General features: G+C 46.2%; 1 protein-coding gene across 1 annotated transcript in view; it reads left to right on the top strand.

Moving 5' to 3' along the window:
- myo9aa (myosin IXAa) overlaps positions 1–19827 on the top strand; it is a 56223-nt gene that overhangs the window by 34064 nt on the left and 2332 nt on the right. Inside the window, exons 14-41 of the mRNA XM_068742240.1 lie at positions 513–632; positions 1357–1404; positions 2000–2075; positions 4501–4641; positions 5377–5416; positions 5495–5617; positions 6295–6375; positions 6550–6660; positions 8883–9005; positions 10123–10272; positions 11122–11435; positions 11844–13496; positions 13671–13755; positions 13965–14171; positions 14952–15049; positions 15176–15306; positions 15386–15606; positions 15796–15912; positions 16063–16251; positions 16557–16607; positions 16717–16828; positions 17322–17383; positions 17564–17756; positions 17864–17992; positions 18097–18202; positions 18272–18403; positions 18987–19110; positions 19761–19781. Of these exons, the coding sequence (XP_068598341.1) occupies positions 513–632; positions 1357–1404; positions 2000–2075; positions 4501–4641; positions 5377–5416; positions 5495–5617; positions 6295–6375; positions 6550–6660; positions 8883–9005; positions 10123–10272; positions 11122–11435; positions 11844–13496; positions 13671–13755; positions 13965–14171; positions 14952–15049; positions 15176–15306; positions 15386–15606; positions 15796–15912; positions 16063–16251; positions 16557–16607; positions 16717–16828; positions 17322–17383; positions 17564–17756; positions 17864–17992; positions 18097–18202; positions 18272–18403; positions 18987–19110; positions 19761–19781 (4958 nt within the window). The remainder of the gene's footprint in view (positions 1–512; positions 633–1356; positions 1405–1999; positions 2076–4500; positions 4642–5376; positions 5417–5494; positions 5618–6294; positions 6376–6549; positions 6661–8882; positions 9006–10122; positions 10273–11121; positions 11436–11843; positions 13497–13670; positions 13756–13964; positions 14172–14951; positions 15050–15175; positions 15307–15385; positions 15607–15795; positions 15913–16062; positions 16252–16556; positions 16608–16716; positions 16829–17321; positions 17384–17563; positions 17757–17863; positions 17993–18096; positions 18203–18271; positions 18404–18986; positions 19111–19760; positions 19782–19827) is intronic.

Here is a 19827-nt window from a genome sequence, read left to right as displayed (position 1 = left end):
TTCTGTCCTGCCGTCTCATGAATCAAATGTTGTGCTCTTGCACCTCTTTGATGCGTCCAGCACATTTGGTTTTTACATGTGCATGCCGTATGGAAACAGATTTTCTGCCCGTTGTGTTACTGTAGACATCAATTCATCAATTTTCTTTTTTATATGCCAGCTCTTCAGTTTATTTTTATGTAGTTATTATGGAAAACAAGATAACGACCTTTAAATCCCCTCACCTTGTCCAAGAGGGGGAATAAAAGAGTAGAATCAGGTTCCTGAAACACTTCTAGGAGAAATAAACTTTGGGGTTTGAACACCTACACACAGTTTGAAATGTCAATCGTCTTCTCTTCAGAAGTCTTGCGCGGGTATCTCTCCAGTAGACGACTGCATCTCTTGATCTCTTCTTCTTCACTGTCTAATCTGTCGATTATCTCTCTCTCTCTCTGTCTGTCCCCCTTCTCTTTCATTCTATGTATCTTCTCTCTTCCCTCGTTCTTTTTCTCCTGTTTTGCTTCTCCAAGGGCATGATGACGCTGTTTCCTGTGCAGTTTTGAAAAGTGTGGATAGTTTTAGCTTTCTGCAGCACCCTGTGCATCAGAGAAGCTTAGAGATTCTGCAGAGATGCAAGGAGGAGAAGTACAGTAAGGCTTCCAATACAAGTAACAACTGTTCCTACTTTCATGTTAAACCTTAATAGGGAAACTGTGGGGGGGGAGGGGGGGGGGGCAAGGCTGACCAGCATCTCTAACCTAAGCGCTCTATACTGCCCCGAAATGAGGCAGCAATGGTCAAAAAGACAGGAATATCTAACTGGATATGAGTTGCCGTGTCACTCGGGTGTATTTCCTGCCTTGCGATTTGATTTAGAGGTTTTCCCGTCCTCTATTTTTAGACTAGATGCTTGTTGGTCTGTGCTCCCGCCTCCCTCTTCCTCCTCGCTCACACACTTGCATGCATTTGTTCTTAGTCTTGTCTTGCATGTCGTTCACTAAGCATGCCTCGGTCACTCTGTCTCTAACACTGTGCCTGTAAAAGACTAGCCGAGAAATCAAATGTCTCCTTTTGGTCGGGGGGGAAATGACCCCTGGGTTTCTATCAGACTGTCATTCATCCAGCCCATCTGTTGGGCAGAGGGTGTTTGTGCAGCGCAGCACACATCACTCATACCACTTAGGCTGGTGGTGGTGATTGAAATCGGTGTATGACACCAGCAGATAACGGGCGACATCACACATGGTGCTGGACATCACAGCCGACCTCTCTCTCTCTCACACACACACACACACACATATACACGCTTTCCTCTGCAAACGTTTCATGACACTCTGTTGTGTTTGTGCCTTTTTGTTTTGTGCCACTCTGCAGCGCCGGACGAGAGTCAAAATGTTGTGCAAAGTGATGAAACTGAAAATGGTATACTGTTAACGGTCACCTGATAAAGAGCTCTTTTAGAGTAGGCTAACACGCACTGTAGCTGTCTCTGATGCGTCGCCCCTGTGACCCACTGCAGGTTCAGAGGAAATGCAGCCTCAAGTGATCCCATTCTGCTTGGGGGTGTTGCTATTTTTAACTGTCTTTAGTTTGATCTATTTGGCATAATTATTGGCTAACTTGATAGAACTTAATTGATGATGGAAAAATGTGTTTCGAATACTAAATTTGTGCAACAACGCAACCTGCAGTCCAGACATAACTAAATAACTCTTCAGAATCATCTTCCATAATTCGACACTAACAATGAAAGCTCACCATTAACCTCACAGATCTTTGTGTCAACATTAAATCATCTGCGGTAAATAATATCCATCTGTTTAAATAAATAGTTATAATTAAAAAGGCACATAACATTCACTGCAATAACTCTGGAGTGTCAGAAGTGGGTGTTCTTTATTTCTTGGGAAGTGTTGGCTTTTGTTCGCGTTTGTTGTGTGTGTGTGTGTGTGGGGGGGGGGGGGGGGGGGGGTGTTGTTCTCTTTTGCGTGATGCTAACTTGTGTTTTCGTGATCAGGCGGGACCAGAAGGAATCCTCGTGCACCACTGTCAGACCTGCAGGGAAGCAACACCATCATTGAGCGTTCACCACGGTAGGAGTTTGTCTCATTCGTTGTCACGTGTGTCCAAACACACATCGATTTGTATCAGCATATTCTTTCATAAATGTAATCTACTTATTTGTGTGAGTAGAACTGGGAAGAATGAACTCTTTATACACTTTTTGTTGCATTGATTGCTTTTAACTCCACTTAATCCGTTTGTCATTGAGTTGAACGTAAAGTGAGGGGATGAAAGCTCTAAGTCTTCATCCCCAGTGCATCTTATAACATTGTTTTTGTCCTTCTACACGCGAACCTCTAATGTTTATCTCAAAGGTTCTGCCATACTTTAAATTGATGCAGTGATATTCGCCTCATTTTTATTTATGAAGCCCAAATTTGCAAATGGCCGTTCCTCGGCGGCCTTTACAATCTATGAATCTTTGCCACTTCTGTATTTAGACCTTTGCTTTGAGTAAAGGAGCCCTCCAAAAAAAAGGAAGACACTCTTTTCTCGTGTCACTTCGTGGATGCATGACATTCTCTGTTCTGAGAATGTAACACATGAATGGGGGGGGGGGGGGGGGGCATGAGGTTTAGGACCCCGGTCCTCCACCTCCTCTAATAAGCCGTGGACCATGAGATTGGCAGACCGTGACTGGAAGCACTAAGCAGCTCGTGCGAGACGACTTTTGTAACACAGCAGCTCAGTCTGGGGCTTTTAAAATCCCTCCCTTAATGGGATTTTCAACCTCTGCCCCCCCCCCCCCCCCCCCTCCCCCTCTCTGCCTATCACTCACACACACTCCTCTTCTGGATGCCGGGAGAGCACTAAACCCATGCAGCTGCTTCCTATGTGATGTAAAGTCAGAGCTATGCATTTGAGAGGAGTGCCCGGGGAGTGATAAATAACCAGTCCTTCTGGGGTGCTTATCGGCAGGACGGGGGGCTTTTTAGGGACTTCGTGGCACAACATGTTCCTACAAGAGGCGTATTGTATTATCGCATTTTACTGAGACCATCGAAGATCAACCAGGGAGACCATAAACCCAGAAAGGAATACAAATCCAAAGACTTTGATTTTAACAACCCGGAGCTCTAGAGACATTTGTAATATTGTCATTTGTCAAGTAATGCAGGACTGTTGTAGAACTGTAAGTATTTGAAGTAATCCTCTGGGACCGTATACCTGACTATAATGAAGGTTGTGGAGCCAGTGTGCTGGCTGTAAGTGGGAAGCATCCCACAGGTCTCTTCACAGCCTCTAAGTAAAAAGGGCCAGTAACAGATCTTGTTTTAGTGCCTTGTTTCTATCTTTAGATTGAGTCTGTAATGCATTTAAAACTAGAAAATGACAATCAGAGATTGCAGACCCTCGCCTCCAATAGACTATTCGATCTTGTGAGACAGTAAACAGGGCTTCCGGATCAGAAGGGCCAAACCTGCTCTAGCTTGCTGCTCCGGAACGTACTACAAGACTCCTTCTGGACTCTTTTTCCCATCATGCCATTCGTGTCCCTCCCTCTTAAAGTGGCAGTTTACAGCACAGGCACAATTCCAGATGTAAAAATAATTCTAGAATCTGTATCCAGATCCGGATTAACGCCATTCTCGATTGGGTTCCTAGTTTTTGAGTTATGCGCTCGGACAGACAAACAAACAAATACACCAACGCACCCAATTGCAATACCCTCGCCTCCTCTTCGGCGAGGGTAATCAGAACCATATTTCTGGCCAAGTACGTCTAGGCATACAATAAATTTGACACTCTGGACACAGTTGGTGTGGGCCCTGTCCAACCTATCAACGCGTAAACGACCAGATGAAATACCAGGGCGTGTGCTGATCAGTTGGCACGTTCCTTATCTCCCTGGACCAGACAACAGCAACATCACCCTCATCATGAGACACATCAAACAAGGTCATTGCCTGAATCCAGTGCCCTACCTGGATAATTTGGGCGATGGTAGCTGCAGGTTGTCCTATGGTTGGCGGTTTGAATCCGGGTTCCTGCACATGTGCACACTGTCATTGCGTCCTTCTGCAAGATACTTCACCCACATAGCCTGTGTGAAGATTGGTGGTGGTCCGGAGGGCCAATGGCGCAAATGGGCAGCCCCGCTCCTGCCAGTCTGCCCCAGGGCAGCTGTGGCTATAGTAGTAGCTTCACCACCAAGTATGGCGTGAATGAATAATTCCTCCCAGAGGAAAATGTGGAAACCGCTGCTCCTGCTGGTGACATTCATCTCAGGAAAAATATCCCCATTTATATTTAGATTAAGGTATTTTTTTGCAAAGCGATAAAACACTCACAACACGTTCTTAAAAAGCCAAAGAAATTCCCTGATATTATAAGATATTTTATTAAGAAAATAAAAAGAAGTAGCTATTACAATAACTTGTTAAACTAACTAATCACAATGTGTGAAGTTTGGACTTTCATAAGTGAATGACGGTGTGTGTGTTTTAATCCCAGGGGGTCTCCAGGCCTCGGCTGGAACGGACGTGCTGGTCGACAGAACCGCTTGTCATCCGGCGTTTCCACCACAGAAGAAGACGGCATTTTTGTCAACTCGGCCAGCAGCAAGCTCCTTGAGAGAGCCCACGACATCCTTATGTCAGTAGCAACAGCAAAGCCCTTTAGTCTGTTTTAGAAGAACTTTCTTTCTGATCACAACACAAGAAGATCCTGAGGTCTTTATTAATTGTTATTGTGGTCAGCAGCATTTCCTAGAGACATGATGCTAATGAATATATTTATTAGATAGAATGTTAGAGGAGTACAAGTACAGTCACACAGTAGCATGTATTACAGTACAAATACAGTCAAACATCCTGTCTAAGAGGAGCATTTCAAAAAAGCCCTTGCGGTCTTGTTTCCGTTGAAAGTCCTTCGTACATAAATCATCGACATCTAACAATACAAATACAACTAATATTAAATTACTAACTTGATGCAAAATAACAAGAAATTAAAAAGACACAATTATAGGTAGGTGGACAAAAAAATAGGGGGGGGGGGGGATTGATCTCCATTTCTGCCCCCTGAAATGTGAATCCTTCAAAGAAAGAACCAGACAGGTCACATTGGGTTGAACAGATATCCGCTTTGCTAAAGTATCCTTCAACAATCAATACATTCTGACCAGCTCTGAGAGTTCTGATCAGTAGTTCTAACCTCCCTCTATGGGGGGGATCGTCTTTACATGGAGTTGGTGATACGATCCACCGTGGGAGAATTAACTCAATGCTTTGTTGACATTTTTGCTGGACAGATGATAGATCTTCCCCTTTTGATTAAAAGGATTTATTTGCTCACAATAAATTGCCTTAACTTCTCTGTTCTCTACAGGAGGAATAAAAACTACAAATCTAAGCCTTCTCTTCCAAAGGTACACGACAATTAATTAATATCCAAATAAAAGCGATTGCCAGCATTGCCAACTGACTGCAGCTCCTCCCATCTGCAGCATTTATTGAATGTGAAGTCCCTGAAGTACCTGAGCCACCTGACACTTCCTGACCGCATCACCAAGTCCCTGCTTCACCTCCACAAGAAGAAGAAACCACCCAGTATCAGCGCACAGTTCCAGGTCAGAGGCCCACACCCACACCTAGAGCGCAGTGATTTTCCATCTGGCTGCTCTCGCCATAAAAATAATCTGATCACCCTGAGCCCCGGACTGTGGAATCTCCCTCCAGCTGTGGATATGACAAGAACAAGGCGTGTCGGTTTACAACTGGCTGTGGGTGGAAGCATCCATCTCTGAGTCCGTTTGCCTGCAGCCTTCACTCTGCTCTCGTATATCTCCATATTTGTTCTTAGTGCTGGTGAAGTCTGTTAAGCAGCTTTCACACACACACACACACACACACACAGCAGTCTTTAAAAGTTTGACATCATTTCTGGGGGTTTCAGCCAAAAACAGAATAATCATTTCATTAAAAAAAGAAACAGCGAAATGCTTGATCTTCCCTCGTTGCTGTTCAGTTGCTGAGAGAAGACATGAGGTGACTTCAGTTCCCACATCCTGCTGCATTGATTCCTTTAATGTCACATGGAGGGAGGGAGGGGGGGGGGGGGATTAGCCCAAACCCACTGACGCACGTCGGCACACAATAGAAACATGCATAATGCTGCACACACGGTTTCTTATTTCCATTCCTGCAGACGCATCACTGTGTTCACATCCACGGGTTTTAATCGCGGAGCAGCACAATCGCTGTTTGTGGTTTGTCTTGTGCTGAAGTGTTCCTCTCGTCTCTCCAGGCCTCCCTCAATAAGCTAATGGAGACTCTGGGTCAGTCTGAGCCTTATTTTGTCAAGTGCATCCGCTCCAATGCTGACAAGGTACGGCGTGCTCCCTGCTGTTTCCGTTTCAAAGTGTTTTGAAAGCTTGAGCATTTCTTAAGCTGTTTATCCTCTCCTCTTCTTCTCTCTGTAACTTCTAACACCTGTCCCTTCTCCGTCTTCTACCAATCTCCTCTTCTTTCACACACCCCCCCCCTCCCTCCCTCTCCCCAGTTGCCCTTAAGGTTCAACGATAACCTGGTCCTGAGGCAGCTGCGTTACACAGGGATGCTGGAGACGGTGCGCATCCGGCAGTCGGGCTACAACGTCAAGTACGGCTTCAAGGTGAAACGCAAGGTCGCGCTCTTTGACAGATTTTCAGTGACACGAGAAAAGATAAGTTATTTTCCTTCCACCGAAGTGTTTGTTCCTCACATCGTCTGCGAGTGAAGGTGGGGCGCCTGTCGCTATAATTTCAAGGATAGAGCCAAAGCGCAGAGAAAGAAGTCGATGACCATTTATCATAAACGAATGATTAAAATATTTCAAATATCACCTTGTCTGAATATTTCTGCCGAAGTATTGTTAACGATGTTAGTACCTTTACAGCGTTAAAAAGGGACCCGCCTCCTCTACTTCAGGCTGCCCATTCTTAACCAGATCGCATTAATGCGTTCCTCCTGTGCAGACCTGCGCAGGCCAGGAGAATGATTCCTGATGTCTGACTGCTCGCATCCAGAACTCGGGTTTCCATTAGGGAAAGGTGAAAGTGATGGCCGGAGTTGCTTGAGCCAGCGTTTCATTACGTGTGGTGTCGGGGAGGGAGTGATGTGGGACGTGAGATGGCAGCCATCTTAACCACACTGGTGAGGATGAGAATGACGTCGCTGCTGACAAAGACTGCGGCTAATAAAGCCGGGCGTGGGTTTTTTTTTATGCCGATTGGAAATGAGTCTTTGGATAGAAACCTCTGGGAGCGGCTCTCCCGCTCCGGTTTCGTCTCGCTTTAGTTTCCACTTTGTGGTTTTTAGTTTTTGTCTGTTCCAGTTGTCACACCGGGGTTTCTGCCAAAGACTTGAGTCACTGTGTGTAAATCACGGTTTGTAAATCACGGCTTCTCTTCCCATCAAGCCGCAGCGTATCTAGAGGAGCTGTGCCGCAGTGTTTGGGTTTATTTACTTGTGCTTTCGGCTAAAACGCCTGCTGCCTCTCAAATAAACAAATAAATAATATATTCAGCGATGAGTTGAACTGGAGCAAAACAATAGCAGTCTCTTCAGTCGGTTTTCCTGTTCTATCGTTTTACAATAGATCTACGCTTCCTTTGAAGTGCTGATGAAATGTTTTCTTTTTCCTATTCCTTTGAGATGAACATTTTTGCACACGATCCTACAAGCTGGAAAACATGGATTAATCCACCATGAGTTTTGGTCCGCTCTTATTTTGTATATTTTTTCAGTGACTTTGATGAAACTGGGTCGATGACTGGGTCATGTGCCCAACAGATGAGCCACTGGGCTTTGATTGGATCCAACAATTCCCGCGGGCAGCTATTTTGATGGTGCACGTGTCTTAATGGAATCCAGAACTTTTGCGCCTCGGCGGACGTATCCGCCTTTCTAGTTATGTTAGTCTGACAAAATCTTCGATATCAAAGCGAAATATACTTTTAATATTTACTATAAAAGTAATCTAATAGTCACGTTTTGCTAGCCAGTGGTAACTACATATAAATAATTGCTGAATCCCTCCCTGTTGATGTTTGATCAGATATTCTAGATCCACGCAAATACAGAACGTAACCGGGTTCTTCCCTGTCGTGCATTCGACACTCGGGATTCACGCAGTCATCTGTCTGGTAGTTGTTTCGTTGCCCTGCCAACGGACCAACCAGCAGATGCGGATGAACTCGTGACCCTCCCCTGCGAACTTCAAAATGTCCCTTTGCTCTGTATTTAGTCGCGAGTGATGAAGCTGGAACTCTTCATCATGACTAACTGTTGAACCCATTAGACCGTAGCGTCAGACATTGTCATTTCCCAGAAATCTGTTCAAACGTATTTAGTACTGCGGTCAGCACTAATGAGAAATATCTTTGGCATGGTATCACTCTGGAGGACTGCTGATTCCTGACCCTTCAGAACAGAGCCTCTCCATTGTCCTCCGGTCTCCGAAGCACTCCCCATGCTCCTAATTGTATAAACACAGCATCTGTTTCCCTATCCACCCCCCGCCCGCAGCCCAGGGTGCGGGGTGTATTGAATTCGGACAATGAGCTTCAGTTTGAAGAGTGGGAGTCGAGCATATTTAAACCATGATGTTTGAACCCCTGCAGATATGTGCAGGATGGACTTCTACCTGAAGCCGCATGCGCCTCGACCTCTTGATTCACCTCGAGATGCTGCAGGAGTGAAATCGAGGCCACAGTGTTGGCAACCAGGCAAACTAATGTTAGATCAGCTGATCTAACGCTTGGCTCGATGCATTAAAGGATCGAACACGCACACACAGTCCTCGTACGCCCCGAGTGCACGGCCTCATATCTCATTTCCGTGTTCTTTCTGTAGGATTTCGTGCATCACTTCTGTGTTCTGCTGCCAGAGGGCACCAGAGCCACCAGAGAGGGCATTCAGCAGTGGTTGGCCCAGCTGGACCTGCAACCAGACAGGTGCCAAGTGGGAAGGACGATGGTAGGTACCGTCTCACCGTGTGCTACGCCGCAGGGCGCTGAGTCTTTCAGACTTGAGCCTGGATTTCAATTATTAAACAATTATTTTTCATTTATATGCTGAACTATTGAACCTGCGATATTTGTGTTTTGTTTTGTTGGGTATCATCTTTACTGAAGCCAAAGACCAGATTCCTTTTAGGCATTAAGTCTAGGACTGGGTATTGCAGCAAACATTTGTATTCCGATATATTACTATATTGATTGCTACACATGTTCGTTCAGTGTCTGTGCTTTTGTCATCAGATGCACGTTGCACACAACTTTGTTTTGAGGAGCTAACTTTCGTCGGCCGGGCCAGAGGCTTCTGGTTTTTTTCGCAGACAACAATCCAACTTAAATGAGTGTATGAATCTATAATTATCCCATTAATGTGCTCATAATTAAAATAAATGTGTATTAGGTTTAATTGATGGACCAAAGGTTTCCACTGACTACCATACAGCTTGATACTGAATTGTGTGTCAAGCTATTGATATGAAACTGTGCGATCCGGTGGTGCAGCCCTGACATGAAATGGTGCCTGATTATTATAGAGCTTTGGAACATGCTGAAACCATGAAGCTGATGTTGAAAGCTGTTTCTAGTGGCTCCTGCGATCAATCAATGAAACTCTCACACCGTCCAGCCCAGATGTAGAATGAGCGATCGGGTAAATCCCTGCTTTAATCACTGCTTGGTGACATACACAGAGGTTATTTAGTGGCGTCTGTTATTTGCTCAAAAATAATATAGGAGATTAAATTCCTCTGATAGTTACACAAACTATAAATAGAGTCGGAGATGTGGGGGGGGGGGGGGGAGGACTGTTTGAGGCGACCCTCATATTGCCTGAAGAGAAGGATGTAATGAAGGCAGTGGCCCATATTTGGGGAAATGGGGTGTGATGGAGAGCTCTATTACTTTGGGATGCTGTCTATATAATTACAGGATCATACCTGACATTCTTGTGTCTGTGTATCCGGCCAGGGATTTGAGTGTGTGTGTGTGTGTGTGTGTGTGTGTGTGCGTACCTCTTTGTGTGCGGTCAGCCCATTCTACACGACGTATTAAGCCTCCATCGTGGTCCCTCCCCTCAGGTGTTTCTACGGGAGGCCGAGCGTCAGCGCCTCCAGGCCTTACTCCACAGGGAAGTTCTCAGACGCATCGTCACGCTGCAGCGCCGCTTCAGAGCCCAGCTGGAGAGGAAGCAGTTTGTCAGAATGAGAGCTGCGGCCATCTGCATCCAGGTACGGGACGGGGCGCGGGGTCCTCGCCGATCCTATGCCCATCGATTGCTGTGTGATTTTTGTTTTAGACGCTCCAGAGAGTTGTCATGGTGACATGATTATATCGCAATAGTTTTGCTGTTCAGATTATGGGGATTTGAGCTAATTTTATCCAAAAAAACTAACCAGCCAAGTATTTATTTATTTGTTTGTTTAGTGAAATCACAAAGACTAACAGGAAAGTTGGTGATTGGACAGTTTGTTTAATTGACAGGAGGATAATTAAACTCTAGTCATGTTTTTCTGTGTCACAAATACCTGAACTGAGAAAAACTAATGTCTGTATTTTAAGAACAAAGGCATGTAAAGAATATCAGCGGGTTGTTGCGTCGATGGGACAAATGGCAGCTTCAGCACCGTTTGCCGTATTTATATACATGCTGACCTGCAAACCTGATAACATGCTGAATGATTGCTCAATGATTAATGTAAATATACAGATCAATAGTAAGAATGCTCCTTGAACACATCATGATCAGCAGATGGATTTGCGATCATCTGCCACGATGGCATTCTGTGGTTGGATGGTTTACGGTCGCTCCTCCACCTAAGGTTTGATATGAAGTCCACCAAGACCCACTTTTACCTGCTCCGGTTATTCTGAGCCCACATGACAGCCCACATGACCTGCAGCAACTTGACAGATGGTCCAGAATTTTGTTTTAACGGCACCAAATGTCTCAGGAGTTAAAAGGCCGAGATAAATTTGAGTCCAAGATGCTCTCTCTTCGGTAAACGTGAAAACTACGTGGTGAACATAAGCAAACAAAACCAGTGCCATGAAATAATTAATTAATCGTGTCCTCGCAGAAATGGTGGCGTTTGTATCGACCCGCCGAGGAAGACGAGGTAGAGGAGTATGATCCCTCTGGCCTGGAGGCGGCAGCTCTGTGCCTGCAGAGCCGCTGGCGAGGCTTCAGGGAGCAGCGGCGGTTCAGGCTGTGGAGGGAGGCTGCTGGGGTCCTGCAGAGGGCGTGGAGGTTGTGGCTCTCCCGGCGCTGCACTGCGGCTACAGTCATTCAGACGGCCTGGCGCTGCCATCAAGCCAGACAAGCCTACCTGCGCCGGTACGCCGCCGTGGTCCAGCTACAAGCGATGAGCAGAGGCTGGCTCGCCAGGCGGAAGTACGTGCACGACCTTTATCCTGAGCAGTAGAATGCTAGAAAAGTATCAAGTTTCATAAAATAGAAAAAACCTTTTGAGGATTATTTTTTTAAATAACTTCAGGTTGCATGATGATTTCTTTTTTTTTTTTTGCTCAAACTTGTGACCAATCAGATTAATTGGCACACAGAGTCTGATTCAGTGGACTTATTAAGAGCATTCTATTATGTAATCAGTCCAGCCCAAAGCAGATCAGTCAGCTGAGCTCCTGAGAGCAGAGCCGAATCAGACGAGGCATTTGGTGCATTCTCAGAGTTCTCTGTGTGACTCTGTGATGAACGACTGTAGCTGTTTATAAATGCGTCTCGGTTCTAATAGACGAAAGCATTTCGATGTCTGAATTGTAACCACGCCTTCTTGATTGTCAGCTTTGACGAGCAGAGAGAACGGAGATTGTGGGGGAAGGGACACCAGGAGAAGCTGCTTCAGCTACAGAATGGCAAAGTGAGCCGAGTGTCCGAAGGCGAGGAGGACCCGTCTGAGGAGCGGATCGTGGGATTGGACCTCAGCACCTGGGAGGATCGTTCCTATGCGCGGCGAGAAAAGAGCCTCCAAATCCTCAGCGGCCTTGAAGGCTCAGTTAAGGAGGACGAAGGACGGATCCGAGAGGGACCCCCTGAAGCCCCACGTGAGTCTCGGGCCACGGTGGTGGCGCGAGAGAGGAGCGCTGTCGATGAGTCGTGTCAGAAGACCAATCGGGCAAAGCGAGAGAGCCGGCGAATGCGAGAGTTGGAGCAGGCAAAGTTCAGCCTGGAGCTCCTCAAGGTGCGGACAACCTGCGGCGGGGCCTCGTCGCCGCCTGAGGAGCGCCGCTGGTCCGTTGAGCTGGTCCATCCTTCAACCCCACCTCTTCTCTCGCCCCAGGGCACTCCTGACAGCCAGAGCTCCAAAGGCAGCTTTGAGCTCCTCTCCATGGACGAGGAGCCCCCCAAAGCTGCAGGGGAGGCGACGGACAGCGAAGAGCCTTCCCCGCCTCTCCCTCCCGAAGCTTCAGTACCTGAGCCTGTTATTTCCACAAGCCCAACGCCCGTTGAGGTTCTTGACCATGTTGCCCAGCCGGGTAGCCAGGATCAGACCAAGGGGGATGTAGCGGCCCCCTCGGCCCCCACAGGTCAGAATAACCTCCCCACATTTTATATTCCTGCCAGTGAGGGAAGCACGTCCATCGCTCATCGTCCTGCTGAAGAGCCCGTCCCTGCAGCCGCCCCCACTGCTGTCAAGGCCAACAGAGAACGGCGTGAGTCGGCGCGCCGGCCGGTGGTGGTGGTCATCAGCATGCAGAAAGAAACGCCACTGACAGAAGAGCCGGGTGGTCTGGTCCGCCCCCCCGTAGAGATCCGCGGTTCTGCAGCCCAGACGGGAGAGGTGACTGCTGCACCTCACGGCCCCCTCCCCGTTGCTGCCTCAGTACCTCTGGCTAACCAGGCTGTCATCGAGAAGCTGGTGCGACTGAACGAGGAGAAGGAGGAGAGGAGGCGTAGTCAGCAGCAGCAGAATGAGAGGGAGATGATGAAGCAGATCCGGCAGCAGAAAGAAGTTCTGGAGCGCCAGCGGCTTTTCTTCGCCCAGTACGAGCGAGATTTGTTCGAGAAGCAAAGAGGGGAGGCTCTGCAGAGGATCCAGCAGAGTCGACGAGAGGCTGGTAGCGCGGCGACCGCCGGCAAGCCCCCCAGGCCCAGTTCCCTTCTTATCGAGAGGACACCAGAGACGACGTCTCGCACACGGACGCAGTCGTACTCCACCGCCCCCCCGGGCCACTCTCCCCTGGAAGTAGACGTCCAGGGCCGTGCCCCTTTTCCCCAGCTTCCTCCTCCGCCGGCCTCTTCTCCCAGACAAAGACGCAGAGCAGCAGCAGCAGAAGGCTGGGCGCCCAAAGTCCGACTGGAGTCCAAAGATGGAGGAGGAGCCCGACTGAAGGCGACGAAGAAAAAGCTCCCCATCAACCAGGCCGCCGGCGTTAATATGACGGACAAGCCAGGCAGCATCTTCTTCTCTCCAAACGACAAGGTCACATTTACACAGTGAGTCATAAATACGTTGCTGCTTTCTGTATTCTGTGTGTTTTTGATTTCGCCGTCTTATTCCTTATGAACCGGTAAGAAAAGTTGAGATTCTTTTTATCCTTAAAGAATTCTTTATGATCGACTCTTTGCTTTAATGCCTCTTTATAAGTGCTGCCCTATTTAACCCTCCAGGTTTGACGGCGACGGCTCCAAAGGGGCGCCTGTAGCCGCAGAAGGGCCCACGTCTAAACCAGCTAAAGGACCCAAAGCGCGGGACGTAAGCGGCGATCTCTGTTCTTATGTTGTCTCCCTGCGGTACAAGTGTAGCATGCATTTGCAGGAGTTAACTTTTTTGGGGGGTGAATGAATGACTCTCGGCAGGATGCCGCCCAATCGTTTGACTGAAAACCGAACTTGTGACCTGCACTCAGAGCCTCCGCTGCAGGTCATTGAAGGGCAACATTTAAACATGCTGTTATCACTCAGGTTGGCAGGGCAGGCCAAAAAAAGAAAGCTAGAATGGCACGGACCCGCGCCGACTTCCTCACCCGCACTCCCATCCTCTCGGTTGGGGGTGATTCAGAAGAGGATGACTATGATGGCGACAGCCCCCAGAGCCCCCTTCATTGCCCTCCACGCCTCTCCGAACAGAGCTCGGGCTTAGGAGAGTCCCGTTTCAGTGACTCAGACATGGTAACCGGCGCCATCGGAGCCAACAGGGGTCCCCTCTGCGTTCTTAAGGCGTGGCTTCTCTCTCATTTCTAACCCAATCGGCATAAGGAACACAGATGCGAGTGTCTAAAAATATACAATAACCCCAACAAGGAGTGGAAGACATTTCAAAAGTACTTCAATAGCTGCTAAAACTGTCATGGAGTAATATCCTTCACAGAGAAGCACCAATATCTGTGGATTTTGTATCGATAGTGTGTTAATAACAACATGAATGGATACCTGTCAGACCGAAGCTGAGCGCTAACTTTACTTCACATGTCACAATTAGATCCTGGGCTCACTTTTGAAATGTTTTCCCTTTGGACGTTTGCCATCGCTGCTTTTCTAACAGAGGGTGGCTTTTCGTCTTCGTTCTTCCTCGCCAACTAACAGCATTTGCATGCCGCTTGTTTATTTTTCTGTCAACACATAGCAGAAGGAAGAATCTAAACCTTGGAGATCTCAGAGGATTGTTGTATCTTGACTTTCTTCATCGCTTAACAAACTTCTACTCTCTTTAAACAGGGCCCCCCCCCTCTGGGGAAACTGATTTCATGTCCTTGCTTTATCATGTCCTTCATTTCTCAAGTGGTTTTTGTTTCGTTATTACTTTGTAAGGGCAAGATGGCAGTAAATACTGTCCACTGTGATGTAATGCTGCCATCTGCTGGCTCAGACTTGTATCATTTGCATACTTCAGAGGCTAGGCTTTGGTTTTCTTGTAAATTTAGCATTAAATTCATCTTAATGTGGTTTCAGCCTTCAGGCTTTGAAGAACAAGGGAAGGCACACAAAGACATGTCGCCAGGGGATTTGGGTAAAGTGGATTCGCTGCGTAAGAACTCACAAGATGGAAGGTTTGTTTTACTTGTTTCGATTTTATAAATGACAACATTTACTTGTGGTATCATGTTTACTAAAGGGTTTGGTGCTTATTTAATCTTCAAATGACTGTATATATTTCATTTTGTATATTGTAGCAGGGTTCGTGGTAAGATGCGTTTCTGGAGCAAGACCAAAAACGGAGATAAGAAGACTTCCAGGGAAAAGCTGATCTGTGGGGCTGATTCCCTGGAAGGAGACTCTGGAGACGCCGGCCCATTACTGGGGGAGGGTGTGTTAGCATAAATCCATTGCATCAATTGCAAAGACGGCCACATGATGGAGTCTAAGTGGAATTCTCCTCGCAGCAGGTCAGGAAAACATGTCGCCCCCCTGCAGTCCAGATCGGACGTTGGATCGGGTCTTTAAAGAACCGAAAGAGAACAAGGCGCCGTCCCCCAAGGTGAAGCGTAGGCGCAGCGTAAAGATCAGCAGTGTGGCTCGGGAACCGACTCAGTGGCAGAACGATGCTCTGCAGATCCTCACCTGCACCAACGACTACAGGAGCATGAACGACTTCCTTATGAAAAAGGTGCAGCCACACAGAACTCGTGTTTATCCTCCTGATGCATGACGGTAGCGATCATTTTGCAGCTTAACTTTTAAAAGTCACCCCAAGGAAGGAAACTGATCAAGAGAATGCATTGTTTACGTCTCTTTCAAGCTTCTCGTGTTTCACATTTATGCTGCGCTGACTTTGGTCTTTTTGGGGTTTTTTTAGATCAGTGATTTGGACACAGAGGACAGCAAGAAGGACACCATGGTGGACGTCGTGTTTAAGAAATCTTTGAAGGAGTTCCGTCTAAACATCTTCAACTCTTACTCTACAGCCCTCGCAGTAAGTCCTTGATCATTCAAAATAACCTTGTTTTAGAGAAAAAAAAAAAAAAGCCTTGTAGATATAAGTTGTAATCCATCCTGAATTAATAGTGGTCAGAGTAGAGAAATTAATTCTGCGCTCCCCTGGCCTCATCCCGTTCCTCCCCAGATGGATGATGGCAAAAGTATCCGCTACAAAGACCTCTACGCTCTGTTTGAGCACATCTTGGAGAAAACCATGCGGCAGGAGCAGCGAGACTGGAGAGAGTCGCCCGTCACAGTGTGGGTCAACACCTTTAAAGTCTTCCTGGATGAGTTCATGACAGAGTACAAACCTCTGGACACCTCGCTCAGCAAGGTGAAGACACACGATAGCTTCCTGACTGCTGAGAAAAACAGCCACGGATGCACTGCCCTGAGATCGTTTATGTTAGTTTGAATAAATTCTGTGTTGTGGTATTGTCTAAGAAAGACATGCACATGACTCTGGATCAGATTAAGGTAGATGTGTGGCATGCTTTAAACATAAAGGACACTTTACTTGAAGGATCTGGACAAGCTTTGAGTGCCACTCATGGATGGTATACATCTTTCATATGATTTTCATATCCGACGACATCTAATAAATACAAAGATATATCTGTTTTGTATTCACTGTTGCAGCAGGTGGCAAAACCTGAGCGCAAAAAACGGAGGAAAAAGGACACTGATATTGTAAGTGTTTCTTCATTGTAGCTGATAAATCTGTTTACTGATGAGAATGCCAGGATGTAAAACGTAACAATTGACGCTGAGCGAACCTTCACTCTGCTGCCGTCTGAAGGTAGAGGAGCACAATGGCCACATCTTCAAGTCCACCCAGTACAGCATCCCCACGTACTGTGAATTCTGCTCATCGCTCATCTGGATGATGGACCGTGCCTGTGTGTGCAAACGTAAGTGTACAATAAATATCACACTCGGAATTTTGCAGACTTGGACAATCTCTAAAACACAATTGTCTCTGAAAAATAGCTCTGTAATGTTGGTTTTTTTGTCCTGGCAATTCTTTTTCCATTAATTCCAAATATTTTCTGGTTTTATCTTCTCACATGTGAAGATGTTCCTCTTTTCTCTGTTTCGTGTTGTGGTAAAATTAACATATTTGCGCTTTGGTCAGACAAAACAAGAGTTCAGATCTATCACATTGCAGGTTTCACCGAGTTGTTCAAAGTGATCAATTGGTTATAAATCTTGAAATATTCAATGAACTTGTGTGCGCGCACACAGATGTATTGTTTGTCTTTATTAATGCAGGATGTTTTTTTCACACCAGGCAACGCTGCTAGTTTGTCTTTTGCCCGGTATTTTGCTGAATAATGAGGAGGCGCCGTCTTTCTGTGAATAATGGTGACGACCTGCTTCATTTCTCTGGCTGTGTTTTTCCAGTGTGCCGCTACGCCTGCCACAGAAAGTGCTGCCAGAAGACGACCAACAAATGCAGCAAGAAGGTGAGTCTGTTCCACCTGATCAGCAAATCATGTCGAAGAGGTGTTATGTGCAGCAGCTCATGGGATTCAGCGTCTCGCTTTTTAAAGAAAAAAAGGAACAAGTCGTCAGTCTTTATATTTTACGTATCATGCGCTTGTGTTCTTTGACGGCGCTGACGACTTTGTATTTGTGTCGAGCAGTTCGATCCGGAGCTTTCCTCCAGACAGTTCGGGGTGGAGGTCTCTCGCCTGACGAGCGACGAGAGGACCGTGCCGCTGGTTGTGGAGAAGCTCATCAACTACATTGAGTTGCACGGCCTCTACACTGAGGGAATATACAGGAAGTCCGGCTCCACAAATAAAATTAAGGAACTCAAACAGGGACTTGATACAGGTGACTTCCGCTTACACGGCGCGTTAACACGAACTCGTGAATTATGAGTGTGTTGGGAATCGTTAAGCGTGATGGCTCAGCGCCTGCTGTCTCCACTCGCCATGCAGATGTGGGCAGCATGAATCTGGACGAGTACAACATCCATGTTATTGCTAGTGTTTTCAAGCAGTGGCTGAGAGACCTGCCCAATCCGCTGCTGACATTTGAGCTATATGAGGAGTTTATACGCGCCATGGGTAAGAGGTCGACGTCAAGATGTTTCCCTCCACAGTTTAGTCACCTTTTATTACCAAAGAATAAACGGCTAAATGAGATTTGTACTGTGGAATTGTCTCTACAGGTTTGCAGGATAAAAAGGAAATGACCAGAGGGGTTTATTCAATTATCGACCAGCTGCAAAGAACTCACCTTAGCACTCTGGAGCGCCTCATATTTCATCTCGTCAGGTAATCGAAACGTTAGATTGGGAAAAATCCTCCCAGCGGATTATTCTAAGACTCCCGTCATGTTTTCAGCATAGCCTTGCAAGAGGAGACGAACCGCATGTCGGCCAACGCCCTGGCTATAGTGTTTGCGCCCTGCATCCTGCGCTGTCCGGACACCACTGATCCGCTGCAGAGCGTCCAGGACATCAGCAAGACCACTGCGTAAGACTGTACTCCATGTCTGTCAGGCAACAGTGATTCAGACAGCAAAATGACGCTCCTAAAAATCTAAAAGCTCGAAGAGGAGGTCAGCCAATCTGAATCAGAATCAGTTTATTTCCATTGTCAATGAGGGTTCACAGACTAGGAAATGTTCTCGGTGAAGTCGTGCAACATGCAACAGTAATAGAGTTGAATCAAGTCACTCATTGCATTGTAGATGTCAGTAACATAATGTAAACTTGTAGTGAAAAGCCACGTGGGAAATGAGGTTTATATTATTTTTTTTCCAAACAATATCTTTAATTGTTTTAGACAGTGTATATATATATATATATACATTGTTGACATCACCAAAATAAAGTAAACACGAAAAATAGAAATAAAAAAATAAAATAAGCAAAAAACTAAACGTCTGAGACTAACAAGACATTTCTCTACAAATTACATTTCAAGAGGAATATCAGATTGAGGGTATTTACTTCATTTACACAGTTTTAGGCGTATATATTTAATTAAATATCTTTGCTATGACTTTGTTAAGTATGTTCGGTGCGTCTTAAGCTTGTTTCTTGCCCCTCTGTAGGTGTGTCGAAGTTATTATTTGTAGACAAATGCACAAGTACAGAGTACGAATCAAGGACATCAGCAGTCTGGAGTTTGCTGAGAACGAGGCCAAGTGTAGACTGACTTTCATCCGACGCTCGATGGTAAGTTAAAATGTTGTATTGCATTCTGCTGCTGAAGAGCAAGTGATCTTTAGCATTTACGTGATGTAAGTCTTTCATGTTTCCCCTGTAAGAACTGAGAATGACGTCCAGCTGCAACATGTTCAGTGATCTGCCACTCTGCTCGAATGAACTTCAACCCCTACTCCAAAAAAAAAACAAAGTTCAATTGCTGAAATAGTTCTGTTAAATTTTTTTTTTAAATAAATACACATAGTTCTTTATTTAGTGATGTATACATTAAAAATGGGGCTATTGTATTATGTCACATTTCCCTTTCTCATCAATTTGGGAAGAGATGACCCTGAAGTTTAATTCTGTCCCATTATGGTTTTATATACAGCCTCAATAGCTCAGCAGTTTGAAGTTTCTGTCTTTGGTGCTTCCACGCATTAGTGAGCTGGCAGGCGATGTCTTCCTTTGTCTCATTAGACGGGGACGTTCCTCGTAAAAGTCTTTTGATTTGCAGCTTGTTGTTCCGACACCTGCATGTACCATGTTATGGCTACAGACACCTGGCACAGACAGAGAACATGTTTGTACAATGAAGCACCAAATCGGAAGCTAGAAATGAGCGACACATACAGGCCTGACTGATTCCTCTTCTTTCTGCTTCCCATTTTTGCTTCAAGCAACCAAATGCTGTTAAAAAGGTAAAGTTCTTACATCATTGTCTGTGATGTTGGTTCCGATCCGTCA

Source organism: Brachionichthys hirsutus, chromosome 1 (genome assembly GCF_040956055.1).
Source record: "Brachionichthys hirsutus isolate HB-005 chromosome 1, CSIRO-AGI_Bhir_v1, whole genome shotgun sequence".
Lineage (NCBI taxonomy): Eukaryota > Metazoa > Chordata > Actinopteri > Lophiiformes > Brachionichthyidae > Brachionichthys > Brachionichthys hirsutus.
The sequence above is the reverse complement of the archived record's forward strand: the minus strand, read 5'-3'. Positions and strand labels throughout refer to the sequence as shown.